The 23,677-nt window shown below is 42.6% G+C and overlaps 1 protein-coding gene across 1 annotated transcript in view; it reads left to right on the plus strand.

Annotated features, from left to right (window-relative positions):
• The window catches only part of suco (SUN domain containing ossification factor), a 42,044-nt gene extending 20,053 nt beyond the window's left edge, over positions 1-21,991 (plus strand). Inside the window, 23 exon segments of the mRNA XM_035177647.2 lie at positions 646-750; positions 1,251-1,558; positions 2,422-2,562; positions 2,911-3,091; positions 4,654-4,765; positions 5,544-5,671; positions 5,944-6,011; positions 6,112-6,219; positions 7,689-7,794; positions 9,580-9,600; positions 9,808-9,863; positions 10,521-10,612; positions 10,992-11,057; positions 11,392-11,475; positions 13,725-13,815; positions 13,959-15,332; positions 15,709-15,796; positions 15,918-16,022; positions 16,659-16,813; positions 17,021-17,112; positions 18,178-18,233; positions 18,654-18,815; positions 18,818-21,991. Of these exon segments, the coding sequence (XP_035033538.2) occupies positions 646-750; positions 1,251-1,558; positions 2,422-2,562; positions 2,911-3,091; positions 4,654-4,765; positions 5,544-5,671; positions 5,944-6,011; positions 6,112-6,219; positions 7,689-7,794; positions 9,580-9,600; positions 9,808-9,863; positions 10,521-10,612; positions 10,992-11,057; positions 11,392-11,475; positions 13,725-13,815; positions 13,959-15,332; positions 15,709-15,796; positions 15,918-16,022; positions 16,659-16,813; positions 17,021-17,112; positions 18,178-18,233; positions 18,654-18,815; positions 18,818-19,231 (4,113 nt within the window). The 3' untranslated portion in view covers positions 19,232-21,991.
• The last annotated feature ends 1,686 nt before the right edge of the window (positions 21,992-23,677 follow it).

Genomic DNA, 23,677 nt, shown 5'->3' on the forward strand with positions numbered 1-23,677 from the left:
TGATCTGATGTTTATCGTGGCGATCTCCAGTCACCGTAGATGAGTGGAAGATCGGGGCTACAATAGTGAAGTCTGAACTCTCCCTAATCCATTTGAAGTCTGCCAGTGGATGTCATTCCCTCCATTTAGAGTGGAGCTGTAGTTTGCCAGTGGAAGGCTGACGTTGGCTCAGGAAGGTTCCTCTGCTTTGATGAATTGACCCTCAGAGTTGTGTGTGTTGCTGTGTGAGAATCAGTGAGTGGTTTTATGTGTGCATTAGGGTCAGAATGAATAATTATTTAGGGAAGTGTGTGTTGTTTTAGTTTGGCTGTGTGGGGACAGAAGAAGGGGAATCATTGTTTGTGGGCCACCAACAAACAGGCATGCCAGGGCAGTTGAACAGGCCTGGCAGTCTGTCACTGGCCTTATAACACTGGCTTTGTCTGTCAACAAAAGGTTTTTTCAAAGCCTGAGATGCAATGACCTTTTACATCAGAAAATTTCAGACACAAAAACGTACATTTGTTAATTTGAACACAATCCATTTAAAATCGATTGCTAACAGATTGAATTGTTGCGGTGCAATGGTTCAGACAAATGAAAGTTCCTATTGAAGACTGTGGAGGATTTTATGTATATTTATTTTAATTTCTCATTTTTCCCTAGGTGGCGGAAGAATGGACGACACACACATCATACGATATAGGACTAGAGACTGAGAGAGCAGCACTAGAGCAGCTCGCAACACAAAACAACAAACATCATGAACAGGTAACACAATATGTATGTCCATTATTATAAATAATAATGACAGAATTAAAATATATAAAGAACCGAGAAAGGTTGCGATGAAAGAGAAAAGTATTGATAGAGAATCCCGAACTATGGGTCGGGACCTACCGGGTGGTCGCAAGATGTTTCCCAGAAATCTAAAAACAATGAAAGAAATTAGAGTTAGCATATTTAATCCATTATTATTACTAATGATTAAAAATAGACTTGTCCTCATCCTGTTTTCTTTGCATATATATAAGATTTGCCTCAGCATCATTTGCAGCAGGACTATTTACAGCATCACAGGAAACGCTTAGACACGTGAAAGTTTGAGCTTTTATTTTTTGCAAATTAGCCCAAATAAATATAATTAGTGCTTCAACCCACTCCAGCGAAAATGGGGGTCACAATGTTACTTTGGTCATCAGAGGCTGAAAAGTTTTGGAACCTCTGAGGTGTCGATGATATGTGAATATTTTTCTGTTTTCTCTCTCCAGACTGTGAATCCTCAGGAAGCTGAGGTGGAGGAGGCAAAGCCAGACCCAGAGTCTGACACTGTCCCTGTTGCTGCTGAGCCAGACCCCCAGAGTGATTTGAACCTGAAAACTGACGCCCATGACCAGGAGACCTCCACTCCAGAACCTGTTCCAGCACAGGGCCAAGTTTCCACAGATATCCCAGCCCAAGCAGAAATCCACAGTGGCACCCCTGCTGCTCACCCCAGTCTGGACTCGAACCCAGTCACACCCCCAGATGAAGCTGAAAACACACCTACCTCAGAGAGTGCCGGCCCCGCCCACACAGGGTAAGCTCACATTCACTTCCTCACTGCAGGGACCTGGTCTCTGGCATTAGAAGTTGGCTATAACCACAGAACAGTCACACTGCTGAAGTGGAATTGAAACCATAGAAAAAAATCTGTTCCTCTTACAGTGGTTAAAGCCAATTTCAAACGAATTCATTTGTTAAATACATCATTGTTCTCATTCATCTTTTTGTTTCGTAACATTTATTACTTTCATTTTTTGTTTTATTTCAATTATAATGTTTTGAGTGATTACAAACTGAAAGAAAAACTGGAGAGTTGGTTATTCACATCTCATGGAACTAGTGGCCAGCGCTGTGAACTTACATGGAACCGCTCATACATTTTTTCCAATGGACTTTGCAATTCAAGTTTGTGGGATTGTAAAAAAACAACTGTATGGACATGGAACTGTGACCAAGATGACTTCAGAGGAGCCCCGTCAGACCTGTGATGGAGTGGCCACCCGTTCAGGTTGTTTCGTCTCTCGCTGAATCGCTGCTGGGATGAGCTCCAGCTGCTCTGCTACCCTCAAAGGATAAGCAGCATAGATAATGGCTGGATGGATACTTAAGACGCGAAAATGTCCCATTCCATGGTGACATCTGTATTCCTTTCTCGAATTGACTGTCAACGTCAGGACATTTGAAGACGTACACGACACCTGCCCTGCCAGAGAGCGACTCTACATCCCTTTGTCCATCTTTCTCTTTCTTTTGCCCCCTCTGTCTCCTGCTGTTTTTTTTTTTTTTTGATCGCACCTCCTTGTCCCCTTCTTTTCCTCTCTCCCACCCACCTTCCTCTCTCCTACTTCCCCCAGTGTAAGGAGGTGTGGTAAACGCCATGTCCTTTCTTTCCCTCAGTGCAGCGCGAGCTGCCAATGCAGGAGATGAACTCCCAGTAGACATCTTTGTCTTTGCTGAGCACTCTGATTCACAGTGCGGGGTCATCCCCCCCGAACTGGCAACCTGTGAAAACTCCCCTTTTGGCATCCCTCTCTTCAGGTGAGTATCTAAAGCCCAGAAGCCAATCAGAGCGCAGAGACAGGTAATCAAGGTACAAGTTGCACCTCTCTGCTGTGCGCAACCGTCGATCGCTGGCCTTGCTCTCCACTTACTTCTATTTTTTTTTTGTTTTTTCATTTCCTTTTTCCATCGTTTTGCCTGCTCACAACAAGGACTGTCAATGCTGTCAAATAAACTGTATATCTTTTTTTTGTAGGCACCATGCGTCCAACATTGCAATCCACTTATTTGTCTTCTTCTCTATCCTTATTCTTCCCCTCTCCACTATCTCTCTTCCCTCCAATTCGTTCTCTCTCCCCACCTCATTGCCCCATGTCTGTACTGTAGAGTGGACGAGGCTGTCATAGAACACCAGCGGTCAGACCAGGGATCCAGTTCTGGTCCAGAAGCAGAGGTCCAGTCTACACCGGGCCTTGTGGATCAGGAACAACAGCAGCAGAGGCTGGAGGATGGCCTGTTGGATTTGGACCAGGAGGGCAACACCTCCCAGCATCTGCAAGAAGAGCAGGTCAGCAGCTTGTTCCCAAGTGTATAAGAAGCGTTTTGAGCAGATTGCCATAGGCAGAGACATCACAGTGCTGAAGGTGTCATGATAAAAAATGTGACTGATAGAACTTAATCCATATAATCATTGGACAGAGGTGGAAGCTGTATTTTAATTGAACACAGCAGGGTCAACATACATGGCTCAGGTGACGTATTAGGGTGCTTTGACACCTACCCTGTCTGGTCCAGGCCTTCACACTTTTCAGTTTAGTCCGAACCCAAATAACAAGTGTGAAAGCGGCCTCGGACCATGGTCCAGACGAATGGACCAAAATTGAGTCCAACTAAATTACATGGTCTCGTTCCGGATCAAAGTGAACCATGGCTCTGTTAATTTGCTGTGTGAACATTTTTTGGGGGGGGATGCTTCGGAGTTTCGACCGACCAAAGAAGACGTTAATTGTTTGGTAGTAATACCATAGTGATAACACAGACATTAACGAAGTGAACAGAGCCATTCATTTTCTAAATACAAATGGAAAGACAATTTTTTCGTAAAAGTTAGCGAATGCAATAGTTAAATTGACCACATGCCAAAGTCAGACAACAGGCAGACATCGATCTACAAACCAATCAATGTCAACTATAGGTAGATGCAGCTTACATGGGTGATGATGAAAGGACGCACGTATGTCATACAAAAGTCTTTACTGCGCTCCCTAAATTGCAATGTAAAACCAAAACTAGCTGCATCAAATGTAAACAAGGTAAGTGACACAAACCTTGGTTCGGACAACGGTCCAGACTTTCAGGTGTCAAAACGGCTGTAGTCTGTAATTGCGTTCATTTGTCCACATCTTTTTGCCCAGTAAAATGTTGCATAAACTCATGGCCAGGTAAATATTCAGTGTGGGCACAGCTGCTCCAGCAAAGGGCAGCTTTGAATCTTTCATTTGGGAAATACTGAGTCAGCTTGTTTTTTTTGTTTTTTTTTCAAGGATGAAGCATAATTAAAGATGATTGTTTCCATGGGGCTGTACCAGACCTTGGGGGGGGATTGTGTCCATTTCTCATTTCTGCATTATTTTGCTGTTGTGGCGCTAAGATCTGTTGACTAATCTGCATAGAGGCTGGCACTAACTGTTGATGTTTACATAAGAGATCGTCTGAGTCGGGGGATTTTTAAGGCTCAGACGCTTTTGTGAGGTCCAAAAGGGCGCTTATATAATGCATCAAAATATTATTCACAGCTCAATGCTTTAGTGGCCACAGGCTAGCTGACTACCACCAACTATTTCTCAGTGGTTCTAGCATGCAAGTCGTCGACAGCAATGTTAGCTATAGAACAAGTGACTAATAGCAAATTTTTTCCAAAACCTAGATTAATTTATGTAATCTGCAGAGAAGAACTCGTAGTTAAGTCGTCATGCCAATGAAAAAGATATTGGATTGCATTCTTTATGATATTTGAATTTAACTTAGTTAACCCTGCTGATTGTTACTGGGATTAGGATACTAATGGTTGGTTTGCAGTTCAGGTCATTCTGCACCTGTGTGACTGTTACACCTGTCTGTGGTTTCCAGGCAGGGGACGCCAGCGTTGCCAAAGAGGCTGATCCCACCGTGCCCAGCAAAGAAGATATCCCCACCTTTGACGAGTGGAAGAAACAAGTCATGGAGGTCGAGAAGGAGAAAAGTAAGTGCAGTCATCATTAAAATGCCCATTTTGGTACGTATGAAAGGCACAGCATAAAAAAATGAATGTCGTGTCCAAATAATTACCTCCGCCAAGGAAGGTATGTTTTCATCTGCGTGTGCTTGTTTGTTTATTTAGCAAGATTACATACAAACTACTAGGGGTGGGGCATGACTCAAGGAAAAACCCATAAAATTTGTTTGCGGATCAAAATCAGGGGGTGGATGCTGTCATTATTTTTCACTTTCTTTAACATTGCGAGAAATGGTGCTGTGCATTTTTGATTATTCATAAGGGGACTGTTGGGCCTTGGTGGAGGTATAAACTACTGAGCACCCATCCAGTTCTATTTTTATTTTTAGGTCCACAAGATGCTTCAGAGTTTTTAGTCTCGCAAAGCTGTGTAACTCCAATATTATCCTTGATGATATTAATCTCACTTGGTGATGCAGACACAGATATCATCATTGCTTTTGTAGACAAAGTGTCCTTTTATAAGCTGCATCTCATCTTGTTGTTTTTTGAACATTGTCTACCTCTATCTGTCTCATTTGCTTCCTTCCTCATGTTCTATTCATGTCTCTCTCGCGGTCTCTCACATCTCTCTCTCACATCTCTCTCTCTCTCACATCTCTCTCACATCTCTTTTTCCCTGTGCACGCAATGTGCATTGGTCAGCAGAGCGTGTGTTTATGTGTGTTGCGTAACCTCTCAACTCATTGGTCGCAGGCAATGTTCTTTTTCCAGTCTCTCTAATGTAACCCTCCCCTCTACTCAGGTCAGTCTCTCCACACCTCGACCAGCGGCAGCCCCCATCCAGTGAAGAAGGTCCAGAAGAACTTTAAGAATAACTACGCATCTGTGGAGTGTGGAGCCAAGATACTGTCTGCCAACAACGAGGCCAAGGTTAAACACGCGTTACTTCCGTCGCTGACACACAGACACACACATTCTCACACAGCAAAGGATACAGAGGTCGTTCTGTCATGTTGTGTCAGCAGATGGATGAGACACATTTTACATTTAAGTTAAACATTTAGTTTATTTGGTGATGTAAACTATTAAATTTAGTTAATTTGGTGATGTTAACTTAAATAGCTGTAAAATAACTAAATATAGTAAGTGATTGTGGATGCTAATTCACTCACTCGTTCATTTTGCCTCGGTTTCCTATTCAGAGCACTTCAGCAATTCTCATGGAAAACATGGACCTTTACATGCTGAATCCTTGCAGCAACAAAATCTGGTGAGTACAATGAAACACACCCATAATAGACAGTTCATATAGAACATAGCTATATTTCAGTACACCTTTGAATGAACCTTGTGTTTTAACCTCTTTGCAGGTTTGTGATAGAGCTCTGTGAGCCTATTCAAGTCAAGCAGCTGGATATCGCTAACTTTGAACTCTTCTCATCAACACCAAAAGACTTTCTGGTGTCCATCAGTGACAGGTATACTCCCTTTTGTCTTTTTACATTTGCACACAATCCCTCATACACTGGCGTTACATTTCAGACTGAATCGGCATTTTCTCATAGGTACTGTGGTTGGTTTGCGACATATAAAAAGCCCCGATCACACTTTGTGACCCCATTCAGACCTGGTATCTGTCCTGAGTGGTCCAATCCCATGTGGTCAGCAATAAGTTCAAGTCTGAACTCACCGAAATGCGTCCTGAGATCAGACCCCATTTAGAGATGGTCTATCGACACATTGCTTTCACTGTGCGAACGCAAATCTGTCCTGGGCCACATATGAAGTACTGCCTACTCAGCAGACGTCCACTGACCTGCTACACTTTCATAATGAATCAAACACATTTTTATGCTTCTCAGTGACCATATGTTGATGTGTTTACGGCTACAATATCAAGACTGACCACCACATAATGATTGATACTTCTCTTAAATTGGTCAAATCTTTATTCACTGCACAGCTGCACGAAACTCATTCAGCCCCTCCTGATTCCTCTTTCTCTTTCTCTCTTTCTTTCTCTCTCTCTCTCTCTCTCTCTCTCTCTCTCTCTCTCTCTCTCTCTCTCTCTCTCTCACTCACCTCACTCACTCATCTCACTCTCACTCTCTCTCTCTCACTGACTTGTTCATGCTGACACACGCGTCACGCACAGAAACACGGTCACATTAGACACATCTGTAAATTCCGGCTGGTTAAAAAAACAACACAATTTTGTCTTTTTTGACTATAGAGTGGAGAAGTGAGATCTGATCACAATTGGTCACAGGAGACCCATTCGGGACATATTTTAATGCCAGGGGTTAACACATGAACTTAGAGCTGTCCACTTGTGATCAGATCTCTCAGGACGGATGTTAATACCAGTCCTGAACAGGGTCTTTGTGTGACACTATGCTAATCGGTCACAGTGTCATTCCCAGTGCATCATTGTCGATGCATACACGTCACACTATACGAAGCTGGCAGTAAAGTAAAAGGCAACTGGATATTATCAGGGAGTATGGATAGAAGAAACTTTTTATTATTATATTGACCTTAATCATAGCTGCAAGTGAATTGACACTGCATTTTCTAACACAGATGTAGTCAAAATTATAACATCTATATAAAATGTAAAATTCACCAACATGAACCCTTGATGTACAATTTATTGCCACCAAGTTAAACATTTAATTTTATCAAGTTGTGATTTTGGTAAATCACCTCCTCAAACAGCAGTATCACTAGTTAGACGTCTTTTTTTCCCTTTATTATCAGCTCAAACTTTGGTATTTTCAGCGTCCTCTCGCACCACAACTCATAGATCGTTTATCATGGGAGCACAGACCTCTAGTCATACATTTGACATTTGCATCCAGCCTACGATAACATGCTAGATTTCCCTGTAAGTGCAGTGTGGCCCTCAGACACACACATCTTACTTTTTCATTTGCTCCGTTTGCAGATATCCTACCAACAAGTGGGTAAAGCTGGGTACTTTCCATGGCCGCGATGAGCGCATCGTCCAGAGCTTCCCACTGGATGAGCAGCTTTACGCTAAATATGTGAAGGTACGCCCTTTTTCTTCTCACTGCTACAACAGAAAATTTATGTCTGAAGGAGAGGGAATGATTAGCAATGAATTAGTTCTTCCTGCAGAGTTTAGTATATAAATATCCACAGAGATGCATTGATACACATGGCTTAAAGCTCAGGGGACCTTCTTATGACTTCATGGTAAATTAGCCCTGCTCTCATTGCTGCCGGTCACCCCCTCCCTCAACTGGATGAAGAATGTGCGAATGACTGTCAGGGTTTCTGCTCATGACTGAGTTGTACTTGTAAGAACTTGTAAGGGTGGATACACCTAAAAATATAACATGTTACAATTCTTCCTTAAAATGTCTTAACCTATGTTATATTTTTTGTGAACTTGTGTACTTGCATTATCCAAAATGTTTCCAACAATGTTCAAACCCAGAGAAATTTGTGGTTTTATTCCAGGTAGCTGGACATTTTATTTTGATCGCCTTTTAATTTCTTCTGCTTTACCCGTCTCTGCTATGGCTTCCGGGGCAAATGGCTTATGGGAAAGAAGAAAGTGACCGCTAGCCAATTGGCTGTTTTTTCCTTCCACTGTTTGTATTGGTCACTCGTAATGCATCACAATTATTCATTTCCTATGTAATGTGAATAAACTTTATACATGACCTCATCCGTGAACAGGGTTTGCCCGCAGAGTCGCATCGCGTTGGTTTTCTTGGACAGTGATGGTGAAGAAAACAACTCCCATGATCCCCCGCTGCTTCACACTCTTTTGAAACGAAAGGATTGCAATTGTTTGTCCTCTGCTCACAAAGATTAATTCAAACTTTAGATTTTCAAGCATTTGAATTATAACTCTAAACTCAATCATTTTAAAACCCAGTTCACCCAGTTTTCAGTTGCTACTCCTCTCTAATTAAGTTGCTCTACCACCTACTCTTGACTGCAGGGTTTACAGTCATTACTGCCCACAGCTCTTCATCCACAATTTCTCCCAAATTAATACATTTCATTTTATAATGCAGCATAAATGTACAAGACGGACATCCATTCCTTTTTGTTTAGTGACATACAGTACAGCCTCCTTGTTGTTGAATGTTTTGTTAACTGTATTTATATTTATTTTACTGTCTTTTCTGGTGTGTGTGTTCCATTCTGACTGAAACACTCTGTGTGTCAGTGAAAATAATGTGTATGTGTTGGGTTTCTTTTCATTTTTTGGTGTCAGTTACTGTTGAATAATCTGAATTTCAGTGTTTGGTGTGTTGTAATCAAAGCGTCTGTGTTTTTGTGAGCTGTCCCTCTCCCCACACTCCTGCCTCCTAAATCGTCGCTGTGTCTTCACTTGTTCGGCAGTTCGTTTATGCTCAGATGATCATCCTTTTCATGTGGTGACTGTGGGTGTCATGTGTGGGTGCTTCCTCTGGGTCATGTGTTCTATCGTGAAAAAATGGTTTTATTACATAAACTGGTTTTGTCTCGAATGATTCAGGATTATCTGCTTCAGCTATCTCTCCGAGTTAAGCAGCTTCTAACTGTTGTCTTATGTCTTGCATCTGTCCTCAGTTGGTCTTCGTCTGTCCCTCTGTCTTGCTTGCTCCTTTTCTTAATCCACTGCTTTGTGTCTTGCCTGTGGACTTGTTACAGAACATTGATGTGGAACATGTCAGCAGTGTGTTTGTCTTAGGAAAGAGCCAAACTGTAATCAGATTCCTGACTTGCTTGTAGCTTGAATCAGTCTTTACTCATTTCTTTTTCTTGTTTTTATTTCTCTCTCCTTCTGTCCTTCTCCTGTCTTCCTCTCGCATCAGATGTTCATCAAGTACATAAAGGTTAGCACTCTTTTCTCTGAGCTTTGGCACAGCATCTTTAATGCATGCGAAAGATATATAGACATTTAAACGTGCACACAAAATATTTGGTGAAAGCTTGGTACTATTAGTATTAATCTTCACATATTTGGTAGATTATGGGTATATGGATTGGGTTGTGAATGTGTGGATGTTTTCACGTTAACCCTTTGTCCCTTTTCGCCGCAGGTTGAACTCCTCTCACACTTTGGATCAGAACACTTCTGTCCCCTCAGTCTCATCAGGTAAGATAGAAAGTAGCTCTTCCCAATCCAGTTTCTCTTAATAGGCCTGCCTGCTGATTTAAAAAAAAAATCTAAATTGGAATGAAATAAAACAAAGTGAAAGATTTCCTTGTACGTTTTGAACAAGAGAGCGGCTCGGGACACCTGAGAGAAAACTAACTGAGCCCAACCCGACGGGCATTGTTTTGTTTTTTTTGTGTCTGAACCCGACCTGAGCCCGAGGCAGTAAATATAAGCTGCACTGAGTTTGTGTTTCCCTGTTCCGCAAATCAGCCCAGTCAACATGACTGACCTGAACATGAATATCATTTCAAAGTTTTTCTGCAAACCCAGCTCGACTTATCATGTCTGGACTAGGGGGTCTAACGGGTTCGGTATCCACACTATATTATACATTATACAACATATTAGGATGATGTTTCAGGTGAAGAAAGACACTGTTTTATCTTTCAGAAGGTAAAGTTTCTTTGCAGAAGAACTCACCCAGGAGAATTATCAAGGTTCTTTATACATGTCTCTGTTCTTTGCCGAATATACACCCGCGTGCGCGCACACACACAAATACTCCTCTTCTTACTGTGTGGTAACAACCACCCATAACCTTATCTGTAGGTTGGTTTGTTTTTGTAACATAGTGTGGTTGTGTGTTTTGTGTAGGGTGTTTGGTACCAGCATGGTGGAGGAGTATGAGGAGATAGCAGATTCCCAGTACCCTTCAGAGAGACTGGAGTACTTGGATGAAGACTATGGTGAGTTGGTGACAAGTTGCTCAACTTCCTTTTCAACACTGGTTGCAAATCATCTCTTTACTTTACAACAAACCGAAGAAGAACGAGCACAAACGTATAGTTAAGCTGCATCACCTGACTGAACAACACATGTGCTGTAAATACTTGGACCCTGAGAGGAGTTGTCCTGTAACTTAGTCACCAAACACCTTGGACGAGAGTTAACCATTAACATCAGCTGTCTTTTAATGCGGAGTAACCATTTCCAGTCCTTCTATTCTGGGCACATTGTTTGATCATTTTAGGGCAAAATTCTATGAAAGAATAACTCGTATCACGTTGAGGCTGATGTAATTTTATTCTGTTTTATTTATTGTGTTTTATTTTTCTTTGTCTTCAGATTATCCTCCTGGTTACCAACCGTCAGAGGACAAGGGCTCTAAAAACCTGCTTGGCTCAGCGACCAGTATGTACATGTATATCTATCTACACTAATAAGGACTAAATGGTGTAAAATATATCATAACAATGCAGCTGAAATCATGAGATTATAAGATTTAATTGTGCTGAAACTGAGATCCATCTTGATAATTAAGATCACCTGCACAAACTTGTACTCTACTTGGAAATGTCCTCACATAGCCAAGATGTCCTCACTCTATAGGTCTGAATCTCAAACTAAAAGATAGAGAGGTACAATGCAGTTCAGAAATGCAATGTCAGAGAAAAGCAAAATGGAAAAACAAATGTCAAAGCTTGTGGCTCAGTTGAAATATGTCTCTTGTTTCATTTCCCTTTAGACGCCATCCTAAACATGGTGAATAACATTGCTGCTAACGTGCTAGGCGGCAAGTCGGAGCTGGAGGGTGGAGCACAAATAGCAGGTAACATTACGTCCTTGTTTTCTGTCCTGCTTCACCTTTACATCCATATTATAAATGTCCCTATTGCTGTTTTTTCACCTGAATCTTGTCTCATCTTTCTGACCTAAGAAGTCAAAAGTCTGACAAACATTTCGACTGTCTGTGCCTTTAAAGTTATCTTTGTGGGATGCTGCATTTAAAACATTTATCAGTATAGTATTCAAATTTAATTTCCTAATTCTGCTCAGTTGTTATGTTTGTGTCACTGACACAAACATAAGTTGTTTGTTGAAAGAGTTTTGCTTCTCAGTTTTATACTGATATTTTATATTTCTTTAAGCAGCCACCCCTCGTAACTGGGCAATATGAGGAACAACTGGTTTACCCTTAGGCTACAATTAATCATTTCTAGGTCAGGACATCACACAAAGTAACTCTCAGTTCTTTAATCATGAGTCACACATCCAGTTTGACCCCATAACGTTCTCATTCCTGCAGAGCATTTGATTGGTTCAGTCGTGGTTTGTAGGTTTTGTATATTTCTATAAATCTACTTTTACTCATTTCACTTTTGCAGGAGGAAGGGTTCACCAGTTGAACAGAATGAGATAAAAGTAGAAAAAAACAATTCCGCAAACTAGAATTCCTCTCGCATATCTCAGCCAAGGCCCAACAGTCCCCTTAAATTCTGCACCAAATCCGTCATGATTGTTTGGACATAGTTCTAAAACTAGATCTAAACTAGAAGATTCCCAACTGAATCCACATTATCTTAGCTACACATCGGTGGGAGATACAAGTTTGTTTCCCTATTTGTTACCATACAGCAGTTTAAAGAAGCCTATCCCCTTATTAATCCTCATTTAAATGTGTTCTGGATCTTTTTTTGCATTTTTATCCACACTCGTTGATATCAGTCCCCTAAATATACCTCATATTTTTTCATTGAGATCTATGAATTATTCTCTGAGAAAATCTGTGAAAATGTCATTAAATGCATTGTTAAAGAAAGTGATGGAAAATCCTGGATCCCCACCTTTGTTCAGATCCACACTATTTGATGGATTCTTTCTTGGTTCATGTTTGTCCAAATTTCATGGAAATCTGTAGTTTTGGTGTAATCATGCTGACAAAAACCAACAGTAGGTGAGGGGTGAAAGCGTTGTGATGACCCAGAGTTGCGTCCAATCAGTGTGTCCATATCTCTCAAAAACTGAAAAGGCAAAATTATGGCCGACAACTGTTCCACACAGTGTTTATGAATAGAATAGATTAATTCCAATGATTAAGTCTTTTCTTGAGAAAATGTACAGAACACGAGTTGTTCTTTCACAGATCTTATTGTTAATTCCTCAGTAATCATTCCACACTCACGGAAGAACTCAACTTTTCTTTTCTTCCTGTGCGCTGGTTGTTCTCACTTTACAACTGCTTTTTATCCTCCTCCCCTTGTCTCTAACCACTGGCCCTCCCACATATTGTATAGATTAACTGCTTCTAAAACTGGGTCACTGTACCGTCCTTCTGTAAGGTATGAGCATATGTATGGCCTGAATGTTCATGTGTGTAAGTGCTGAGAGAGCCAGATGTTTATTTGGCTCTTGGCAGGAGGTCTGCAGCAGCGTTTCAGCAGAACTTTGGCTTGCTGTGTTTTACTTCTTGGAAAAGAGCTCGGATGAATTGGGCCTGTGACGCCGAGGTTGCTCCTCAGCCTGTTCACCACACGAGTTAAAAAAAAAACACAACTCTCTCACTCAGCTTTTCCCCAGTGGCAACCAGATTTAACCTTCTTCTTATATTTTGTTTATACGCGCTGTGCTTCTCTTCAAAATAAGTGTAAGAATCTTTGTAAAAGCTGAGAACACTCAAAAACGCGGATTGAAAGATGAAAATTGAAACCCTGAACTGTCATATATGAAGTTTACATCCTGTACAGTTGTTTTCAAAGGAGAAACTCTGTAGTGTCTAACTTCCTGCTGCCTTTCTGCAGTAAAAGTTCTCTTCCCCTTTACACCCACAAGAGTAAAGGAGAGGGTGTACGAGAGAGCACGATTATAACTGGACTAGACTGGTTCCCTGTATTTCTGACTTACCCAAACATGAGCCTGCCAGCCACACAGTCTCAGGAATGAGGTCTCTGTTCTTAACTACAGCCACATAGGACCTGGGGAGAAGTTTGCCAATGCCGAGATCTGTGGGTCTGAGGCAGCTGTAAAGTTTGATCAGTCTTCCCAGTTTGTTAATTGTTGTTGTATGTTTTTTTGTCAAAGTACCAGGTAACACAACAACAGAGGAGAATGAAAAGAAGGGAACTACTGAAGTTAAAAGTACACCAGCTGAAACACTTCCCGACCCTGCAGAGTAAGGACAAACAGACAAACGAAGCACCATGAATGTGAATTTATTTATTGACCATACAAGGTGGAGCAGTTACATCACTTTTCCTCTATTTTATTCCCAAAAAAACAATAAAGTTCTTTGTTGTTTCCCAATCTTTCTTTCAGACTGGAGCCTGCAGAACCTGAAGACCCTGTAACCCAGGAGGACTCGAACATCTCCAAGGACTCCTCCACACCCTCTCCCTCCTCGTCCGACTCCCCTGAGGACAGACAGATTGTCACTCTGGTAGAGGAGGAGGACGACGAAGAGCCCAGACAGTCAACTGTCACCCTTATGGAAGAGGAGGGCGAGGAGGAGGAGGAGAAGAGGGAGGAGGAGACGACGAGGAAGGAGGCAGACAGGAACCAGTGGGAGAGCCAGAAGTACTGTCCTTTCGCTTCGCTCTCCTCTCTGTCTCTGTCTTGTATGGCCACTCTGCCGGAGCTGCTTCACCGCTGGTGCTCGGCCAGGCTGGCGAAGGGGAGGCTCCGCAGCCTTCGGCGGAGGCAGCTGAGCGCTCAAACACAGACTCACGCTGCTGCAAACACCCCTATCCTCACACACACGCCGCCAGTAATCCCTGTCCCTGTCCCCACACCTCCACAAGACGCCCTTCCCCTCACAGAAAAAGCTCCAGAGACTGAGCTGCCTAAGGGCCAAAATGAGGACAAATCTCTGGGTGAGGTGCACACCACCTACACACATCACATGCCTGATGCACTTACTCCAGAGATCAGCATCCACCTGGAGCCGAGTAGAACCTCCACCATCCCCTCTCACAGTTTCTCAGACATCCACAGTTCTCTGACGCGGCCGACCCCCACGCATGAGGAGAAGCTGCTACCTCCCATCAAAGACGCAGCCCTGAACCCTGTCCCTACACCACCCCTCCATGTTGCCTCTATCCCAGAGACGCAGCAGGCCAGCAGTGCCAGCCCCTCCCTCACTGTCAGCTCTCCCTCACAGCCTGTGTCCCCTGAGACGGCCTCTCCTGGTGTTGTGGTTCCTCCTGTCAAGGAGCAGCCCGTTCAGCCTCTCCCCACTGCATCAAGGCCTGAAGACCTGATCCCCCCTCCCACTGAACTGCCAACATCGGCTCTACTCACTGATACTCACACAGATGCTGTAAATTCAGGCACAGACAGCGGGGACTCCCAGAGACGCAATGTCCAGGCATCTCAGACTCACGGGGAGCAGGGGGAGTACATCACTCAGACCGGAGAACCCTATCGGGTGGACGACACAGTGGACGAGGACCTGTTGAGCGCTAATGGGAACAGCAATGTCCATCGTGCCGCCACAGACTTCTATGCAGAGTTGCAGAATGGGGGAGACTACAATGGCGGGGGGGGGAACGGAAATGGCATGTTGTTGAACGGGGGAGCGGTGCATGGCTCCAGCCAGAAGGAGAGCGTGTTCATGAGGCTGAACAACAGGATCAAAGCTCTGGAGATGAACATGAGTCTGTCTAGCAGATACCTGGAGGAGCTGAGCCAGAGGTAAAACCACTGGACACAATGAGAATGATTTAGTAATAACAACTGCAGGTTGCTTTTTTTTTTTTTAAACAAAGCTGCAACTTGTAAAAAATTACACTAGAGCTGTAGTCAACCAAAGAAAAACTTGGTTGACTGAAATTTACCTCAGGTGGAAAAAATATATAATTTAGTTTTATCAAGTTAAAACTTTTTTTATGTGTCTGTCAGTTTGGAGCAGACTCAGAGTAAGTGTTCAATAATTGTTAAATAAGTGAACAACATAAGTGAGACTGAGCCATCACGGACCAGGACATAATGACCAAGCAATCGACTACAGCCCTAGTTTACCTTGTGTAAATTGCTGACACGTTGTGGTTTTTTGATTTGTCTCGTTCAGGTACCGTAAACAGATGGAAGAGATGCAGAGAGCGTTCAATAAAACCATCATCAAACTGCAGAACACCTCCCGCATCGCCGAAGAGCAGGTCAGTTTGTATTCACTCCGTCAGACCAAGAACAGTTGACCTATGCACAGTGAATACCTGCGAGTATTTGGTAAGATTGTCTGACAGCTCAGTATCTGTTGTCTCCTCTGTGTGTTTCCAGGACCAGAAGCAGACAGATTCCATCCAGCTCCTGCAGAACCAGCTGGAGAACGTCACTAAACTGATGTTAAATCTCACTGCTGCCGTCAGCCTGTTGCAGAGAGAGGTAACTTCCACATAAGCCATTTTCAGACATGACACTGCAGATAAAGTCCGGAGAATGGGGTTCGGACTTTATCCGCAGTTTTCTTTTCATTAGCAGTCGTAGATGTTGGTGATATTACTGAGAGAGAGGGAGATAAATCACTAGGCTGTGTACATATAGAAAGTACATGATGACATTCACATGCAACAACATTGTGGTTCGTTTTACTTCAAGGAAAGAAATGAAACATGAGTTCCAGTATATTGCAAATATTTGATTTATTCCCAGAATAAGCTTTTTTTCCGCTGCAGCATGAAGATCAAATTTCGCCAACAGATTCTACATGTTCACATGCAGAATCTGTTTATAGAGATTATGCAGGTATAGAATCGGCCATTTTTACTGACTTGAATGACTTAGTGTTTCCCAGGATACAATTTTAGCCCATTTGGGGGCGGGAACTTTGCAATAAGATCATATTAGCACATAGAATGTACAACTTGCTATTGACTAATGTGGCACTCGAGTCGTCCCTTCTCTTAAAAAAAGAGATGGTTTTAATACAGTATGCAGGCTATTGCTCACAAAATGCTAACATTTCAGATGTATGTGATTTCCCCAGCTTTTGATTTAGCCTGTTGACGTTTTCCTCCGCAGGTGTCTGATCGTCAGAGCTACTTGGTGGTCTCTCTGGTTCTGTGTCTGTCTCTGGGCCTCCTGCTGTGTCTGCAGTGCTGCCGCAGCTCCTCTCCCAGCCCCAGCGCCACTGCTGCTGTGCTGCCCAAGAGCAACCACTACCCCAGCCCTAAAAGGTTTGCCACTCACACACACTCCTTCTGGTGTAGACGGGACATTTTATCTCTGTGTGTTTGGCTTTTGATTCATTAATTCATTTTTAAGGGATTCCACCACTCTCAGATCTGTCACTGAGCTCCCACACACAGTAAAACTTATTGGATCACTTCCAGACTTCTCACCTAAAGCTGTCATTCCTGATGATATTGATATTTCCTTGTCAGATGCTTTTCTTCTTACGACGACATGAGTCTGAAGCGCAGGGTTACCTGTCCGCTGGTTCGTTCTAAGTCCTTTCATCTGTCCTCTACAGAAGGTAAGACACACACACACACACACACACACACACACACACACACACACACACACACACACACACACACACACACACACACACACACACACACACACACACACACACACACACACACACACACACACACACACACACACACACACAGCAAAATATTTCTCCTTCAATTTGCCCTCGCAGCTTCTCTGTCTACTGTGATTCTCCCTCTGTATTTGCCATTAGAACATAAGCAGCACTGAGACTGGATATTTCAGTCGTAGATCATGGCAAAGATTGCATTGTGTGGACCTGTTTCAGTGTGGATCTTACTATATAACTGTCCACATCCAAGCACTGCCCACTCTTTCTTCATTCTTTCTTTTTCTTTCCCACTGTCCCTCTGTCTCTATCCCTCCACTGTCTCCTCTCACTCATGTTGCCATGCTCAGTGGCTGATATCCCTGGTTGTTCCTGCTGCCTCGAGCAAGATAACTCCTCAGGGAGAGGCTGGTGCAGGCAATACAAGAATCAAGTCCTTGTCTCATGAAACTTAAAACTCCCTCTGCTGTTCATTATCCCTCAAGTGTGTAAGTGTGTGCGTGTGAGGTCCAGGTATTTCTGATGTTGTGGGGACCTAAATCAGTTTACACAGTCCCATAACTTAATTCATTACATTAAGTTAGGTTTAGGTAAGGCAAGTAGTAACTGTAGTTAAGGTAAGAGTAATTATCTGAAGTCATGGAGACATGACTGCGCGTGTGTGTGCATGTGTGTGCATGTGTGTGTGCATGTGTGTGTGTTTGCCCTTGAGGCTGTCATTGCCAGCTTGTCTCCACATGCAGGCTTAAGAGTGTGATAATAGAGCACGATGCTTCGCTGGCTCATTGTAGACGTTTGCAAGTAGTAATTAACAATAAGTTAAAACATGATGATTACTGTGATTTAGGCTTAATTCTATATTTTAAGCTAAATGATTTGTGCTATAATTTATTTATTGAAACTACTTGCAAGGTCACGTCACGCTTGTTACATGTATGTATTCCTGTTTGCCATTCCATCATTAACCTGGCCCCTCTCTCCCCTCCCCAGTAGGTCCAGATGACTTGTACATTGTAGAACCTCTAAGGTTTTCTCCAGAGAAAAAGGTACAGTGTCTGTTTCCGACTGCTGCTGTTGGCCGTGATGGCCACCTTACTTTTTAAGTGCTGTGTTGTTTTTCTAGTGTCAGTCCAGTGTGTACAATACGTTCAGCCCCCCTCCACATAGCTGATATGTCTGTTAACCACTTCTTTGCTGACACTGTGGACATCCAGAATTATGTATCCAGATTAATATCGCAGATCCGCTGTAAATACTTTGTAGATGAGAAGTTTTTTTGAAATCCTAGAATCCACCATTCCCTTTCAAACGTTCCCACCATTCTCTGACCCGTTTGTGGGACCTCAGTGTCGAGCACATAAGTGATTAACATGACATTGTATTATTACATGAATCTTGTCTTGCTTTAAAAGTTTAATGTTCTTCTTTTATCATTTTCTTCCTCTCTGTTATGTTTCCTTCTGTAGAAAAAGCGTTGCAAGACAAAGTCATTGGAAAAGGTTGAGACTCTGAAGGCATCTAATTCCTCTGCTTCCCTCACAAACGGGGGTCCCGTGAGTAACGGCTTCCACCCCTGCCTCCCTGGGCCAATCCCGGCCCTCCTCCCCCCTCCTCCCCCGCTTCCTCCTCTTCTTCCTCCTCCCCACCACCAGTTCCTCCCCCTCCCTTCACGAAGGAGGTGTCGTCGTTGACCACGTGCGCCTCTAAGGAGCTCCTCTCCGAGACCAGCAGCTGCTGCTCGTCCATCCACTCCGAGGAGTCCTACACGAGCTGCCTCCCCCTCCTCCCCACCCCCACCCCCACCTCCGACCGCTTGTGCAACGGCCACGGCCTAAGCATCCCCCTCCAGCAGCCCCCTACCAAGTCCCGTCAGGAGAAACGCTCTGTGAAGCGGCGGAAGTCGCGACAGACAGAACTGCAGTTCCCGCACGTTATGACCGGGGACAGCGTCGCCTCTCTGCCCAGCCTGCAGCAGCTCATGAAGGGAAACAAGGAGATCAGCGTCGGGACCATCGGAGTGACAGCCGTCACCGGACATGTCTGAAATACTCACACTTCACTTCGACACAACTTTCTATACACACACACACCAAGGCTATATGGTAGCGGACTTACAAGGAGAGAAGGTCTTACTGCATCCCAAAGAACCACTTTTCCCGCGTGCACCCGGGCGCACCGTGGATCTGACATGGCTCTGGCAACAGTAGTTCGACATCATCCAGTCCTTATCCACTCCTGTCAAAGACCTGTTTACGGTTACGTGCCTTTATATCTGTTCCAGACCTTTTTATTGCTAAAAGAAAACCTGAAATGTAAAGAATAGTTGGAGTGGGCAGAGCGAGAGAGACTGTGGTGGGAGTGACTCATTGATACAAGTCAAATCCATTGAAGTGTGTTCAAGATATTTGTTGTTTTTTTCTAATGGATAAGCACATTGGCCTCAACTCTACGTTTCTTCACACACCAAGAAGTATCAGGCTGCTCCTTTGGGATGAAAACTGTAGAGCACCACAAACCTCTTATTTTATCCTTCTTTCATTCTCCCTATCATTTTTGATCTTATCCCTTCTGTCTTGGCATTGCATCCTTACATGACTGCAGGTGTTCGTACGGGACCAGTGTTAAACGTCTCACTCTCGGTTTGTCTCTGTCAGTCTGCTCCGAAACAACCGTCAGAGCTGAATGAAGAAAATGTCTTTGCATGGAGTGAAACTGTTTGAATGTGTTGGTCCTTTCACTCGTGTGTTCCACTAAACCTCAGATTACAAATACAACAGCAGCAGCCTGTAGATCTTTACGAGTCCTCCTCGATTTAGTTTGGGCTGGGCCCGAAAACCTTTGATCACACAGCAAATTGAGAGAAGTTGTGCTTTTTATCAGTGGATATTGTGACTGTGAGGATGCTGGATATTTACTGCGAGTGTCGACAGGCTAGAGCGAAGCTGAACTTTATTATTTTTCTTTCATATTCCGATAACTGAGCCATGCTCCTCATGTTACAGATGTGCTTTGTTTGAATTATTGTCACAACTAGTATGTAAAGTTCTTATTTTCCTCCTGCAGTGTACTGACTGAGGACACTGGGTAGCAGAGCTGAATGTTTACACTATTGACTCACTATCTCACACACACACACACACACACACACACACACACACACACACACACACACACACACACACACACACACACACACACACACACACACTACTGGGACCCTGTAGTCAAGACTGACAGACCAGTTTTATTTATCTATTTATTTATTTAAATGACTTCAGATTTCTCTGAAGTAGGCACTGGTCCGACAGTTTCCCTTCCCTGCAGTGTCACAGTAGTTTACCACATGAGTATATTATAAAGAAAATATAACGGTGAATATACTCAGCGGTACTGACGCACGGTCACGGTGAATGGCTCAACCACATGGACCTTCTCTCTTCTTTTTATTATTATTTTTTCTGTATTTTACCTTGGGCTCTGACGTAACAGCCCCGAGCTCTGTTTGCCTGATATGTCAGACGTATATATCAGCAGTCACATGTACCTACAGCACCCTATGTTCCCAACAAGATAACGGAGTATTGATTTACATGTTGGTCGAGATAGTCACGCTGCTGCTCTTGTATTAGTTCAGAGCTGCTGGGTGGTTGGAAGGAGTGGAACGAGCTACACGGAGTGTGTGTCTTCTGCGTGCTTGTTACTGTGTCTTCGTTAGGATCATCTAACTGATTTTAACTCGTGATTTCATAACTCGCCCTCAACAGCATTGAGTTTAATATTTAAACGCAATGCGGGGTGATCAGATGTTGAAAAAAGAGATTAACTTTTTGTTTTGTTTTTAAATAATAAAATCTAAGCAATCATTATCTGTATGAATGCAGTCTCTGATTGGCTCTGTGCGGTTGGACTTGTTGTAGGCTTTGACAGTGACGGAGAACTCTCTTCTAACTTTACTCTCATGTCACCTCCTGACCAGCTTCTCTTTACATATCTTCCTCTGCCGGGGTCACCTCTGAATCTTTTGCACGACGTTCTCTGTGACTGTGAAGAATATTTTTTTCCTAAATGCTTGCTTTTATCAACCACTCTAACATTTTCCCATTAGGGACTTGAAATGCTTTATCCCTCTGAAACACCTGCTTCTCTCACTCGCTCATCTGTCTTCGCAGCCCCGCTCTCGTCATGCACCCGACCCGACCGGTCTTTTAGTCACTCATCACTGCTCTTTGGCTTTTTGTGTTCACCCCACCATGAATGGTAACGTGCTCTGCAAAGATAAGGACATTGTTGTTAAATAAAGGGAACACGGTAAATGATTAGGAACACTATTAATTTGATTCTGTATGTTCCACAAGCCGAGCTAAATATGAGGTGTGTTGTTTTTTACCCTCTTTGAATGTGTATGATCTTATGTTTGTGTGTGTAAACCTGTATGCATGTGAGAATCTTGTTTTGGTGTTGATCTCATGTATGTGTGTGCAAGTCTGTGTTATGAGAAAGACTACTTTAATGAATCTACCTAGACACATAACACAGCGACTAGGGAGAAAGCCCACGGGGAGAGATTCTTGGAGCTCAGTGTGCACTTTGTATGACTCCTCATGCCTTTTATTTTTCGTTTTTTTTTTTTCTACCTTACATGTAAAAGTGCTATCTTTTTTCTTTTCTCTCTCTATCTCTCTCTTTCTCTTTGTGATTACTCTGAAGAGCTGCACAGTATTTTTGAGCAGGAGTGAGTTACTGCAAAAAAAATGTAGTGCCATTAGAAACTGTGAATTTCTAAATAAAACTTTTGTCGTCTTTCGCTTCGCCTTGACTTTTATTATGTAAAAGTATCTTTGACATTTTTAACATTAGTCCAGCAAGAAAAAAGTTAAATGCATAAACTCAAGTAGGAAACTGACACAAAGTTAAATTCATTAATTAATTGTATTCTTTATTTGAAAAGGGACAATGTGCATTATTAAACATTCATACAAATGTAAATGCACATAAGTTAGCTGATTTGCTAATTTTCATTTGCAGTCTCTTTGCCAGATGTTGATGGGCATCCTGCAGTGATAAAATATATAGTGCAACAATAAAACAATTGGAGCATTAACTGAAAAGCATACACTGAGTAGACAGCAGCCATTTGCAGCTAAATAAAGTCCTGGTAAACTTATCAGAGTTATATTGTTGCTTCTTAACGCTACATTTAAACAAACGATACAATGAGGAACTATAACAGATTGTGGACAAGATGCCTGCGCTTTTCCTGAGTGGGGTTGTGCAGCGCCCCCTGGCGGCACATCTAGTGGTTCTATTTGTGGTAGATCTAAAGTTGATCAAACCAGACAGGAAGAGGAGCTTAATAATTCATAATCTAGTGCACCTCTCAAATGCAGACTAGGCAGTTATTTTTGGATATGACGTTTTTCCTGGTAAGCCTTTTATATTTGGGATGAAAGCTAAATGGCTTCTTGTCTGAGGTGATGTATAATGTGTGAGAAGGGGGGGTGTTGTGATTATCAATAAACTGACCTTATAAAAGACCAAGAGAATAACGTGAAGTATGAATTAAAGGTTGGAGGCCAGTTTGTGTATCTGCCTTCATGTGTTTTTCATATATATATAAAAAATGACAGTTTGTATTTATACATTTCATATAAGATGCTTCAGCTACTTAGATGTATGTTTGAGAAATGAAGAAATTGGTGCTAAACAGCAACTTTTGAATGACCAAACTTTGACTGCATATTTAATATAAAATGGTAATGAACTATATTTCTCCAGAGCTTTTCCAGTCTTTTGGACCACCCAGAGTTTGACAGTACAAGTTGCATTCACCTATTCACACATTCATCCAGTGCTTCTATACACAGCTCTTTTTCCATAACACAATGTTGGCACTATCTTGGCCAAGGACACTTCAGAGTGCGGACTGGAGGAGCCGGGGATTGAACCACCGTCCCTAGGTTAACTGCAGTTAATCATCCATGAAGCAAGACAGCAAAACAAACAATAGGACAAAAATACAATCATAAAACGGTCAGTACTTTGTGGTAGACGTATGTTTTGAGGGTCTTTTCTCAGTGCCTGTGTAGATAAAGATGATCAATTAAATATGCAAACCACTCATGAAAGCTTTCTTAGAGACATATGGTCTAAGGTACTTATACCAATATAGATTGAGTAATTAAAATAATAAAATATTTGTATTGAACAACTAAGATAAAATCAGGAAAGGCTTTTTGTTGAAGTGCTTTTCAAGAAGTTTAAGTTTAATCCTTAAATGTTTTTCTATTATACTGTAATGTCATATCCAGCATTGTGGATAATGATCATTGTTCTTTCCTTGCTCCCTGTCTTTTTTATTTTTTAGGTTTTCGATTGTAATATTTTACATAAATAACTGTCAAAGAACAGAAACATGAGTAAAATTCATACAGCCAACCGCAAGATGTCGCTGTGGGTAAAACTGAGCACAGCTTCTAGGCGGTGGTTTCCT

The sequence above is a fragment of the Hippoglossus stenolepis genome, chromosome 14 (genome assembly GCF_022539355.2).
Source record: "Hippoglossus stenolepis isolate QCI-W04-F060 chromosome 14, HSTE1.2, whole genome shotgun sequence".
NCBI classification, from domain to species: Eukaryota; Metazoa; Chordata; class Actinopteri; order Pleuronectiformes; family Pleuronectidae; genus Hippoglossus; species Hippoglossus stenolepis.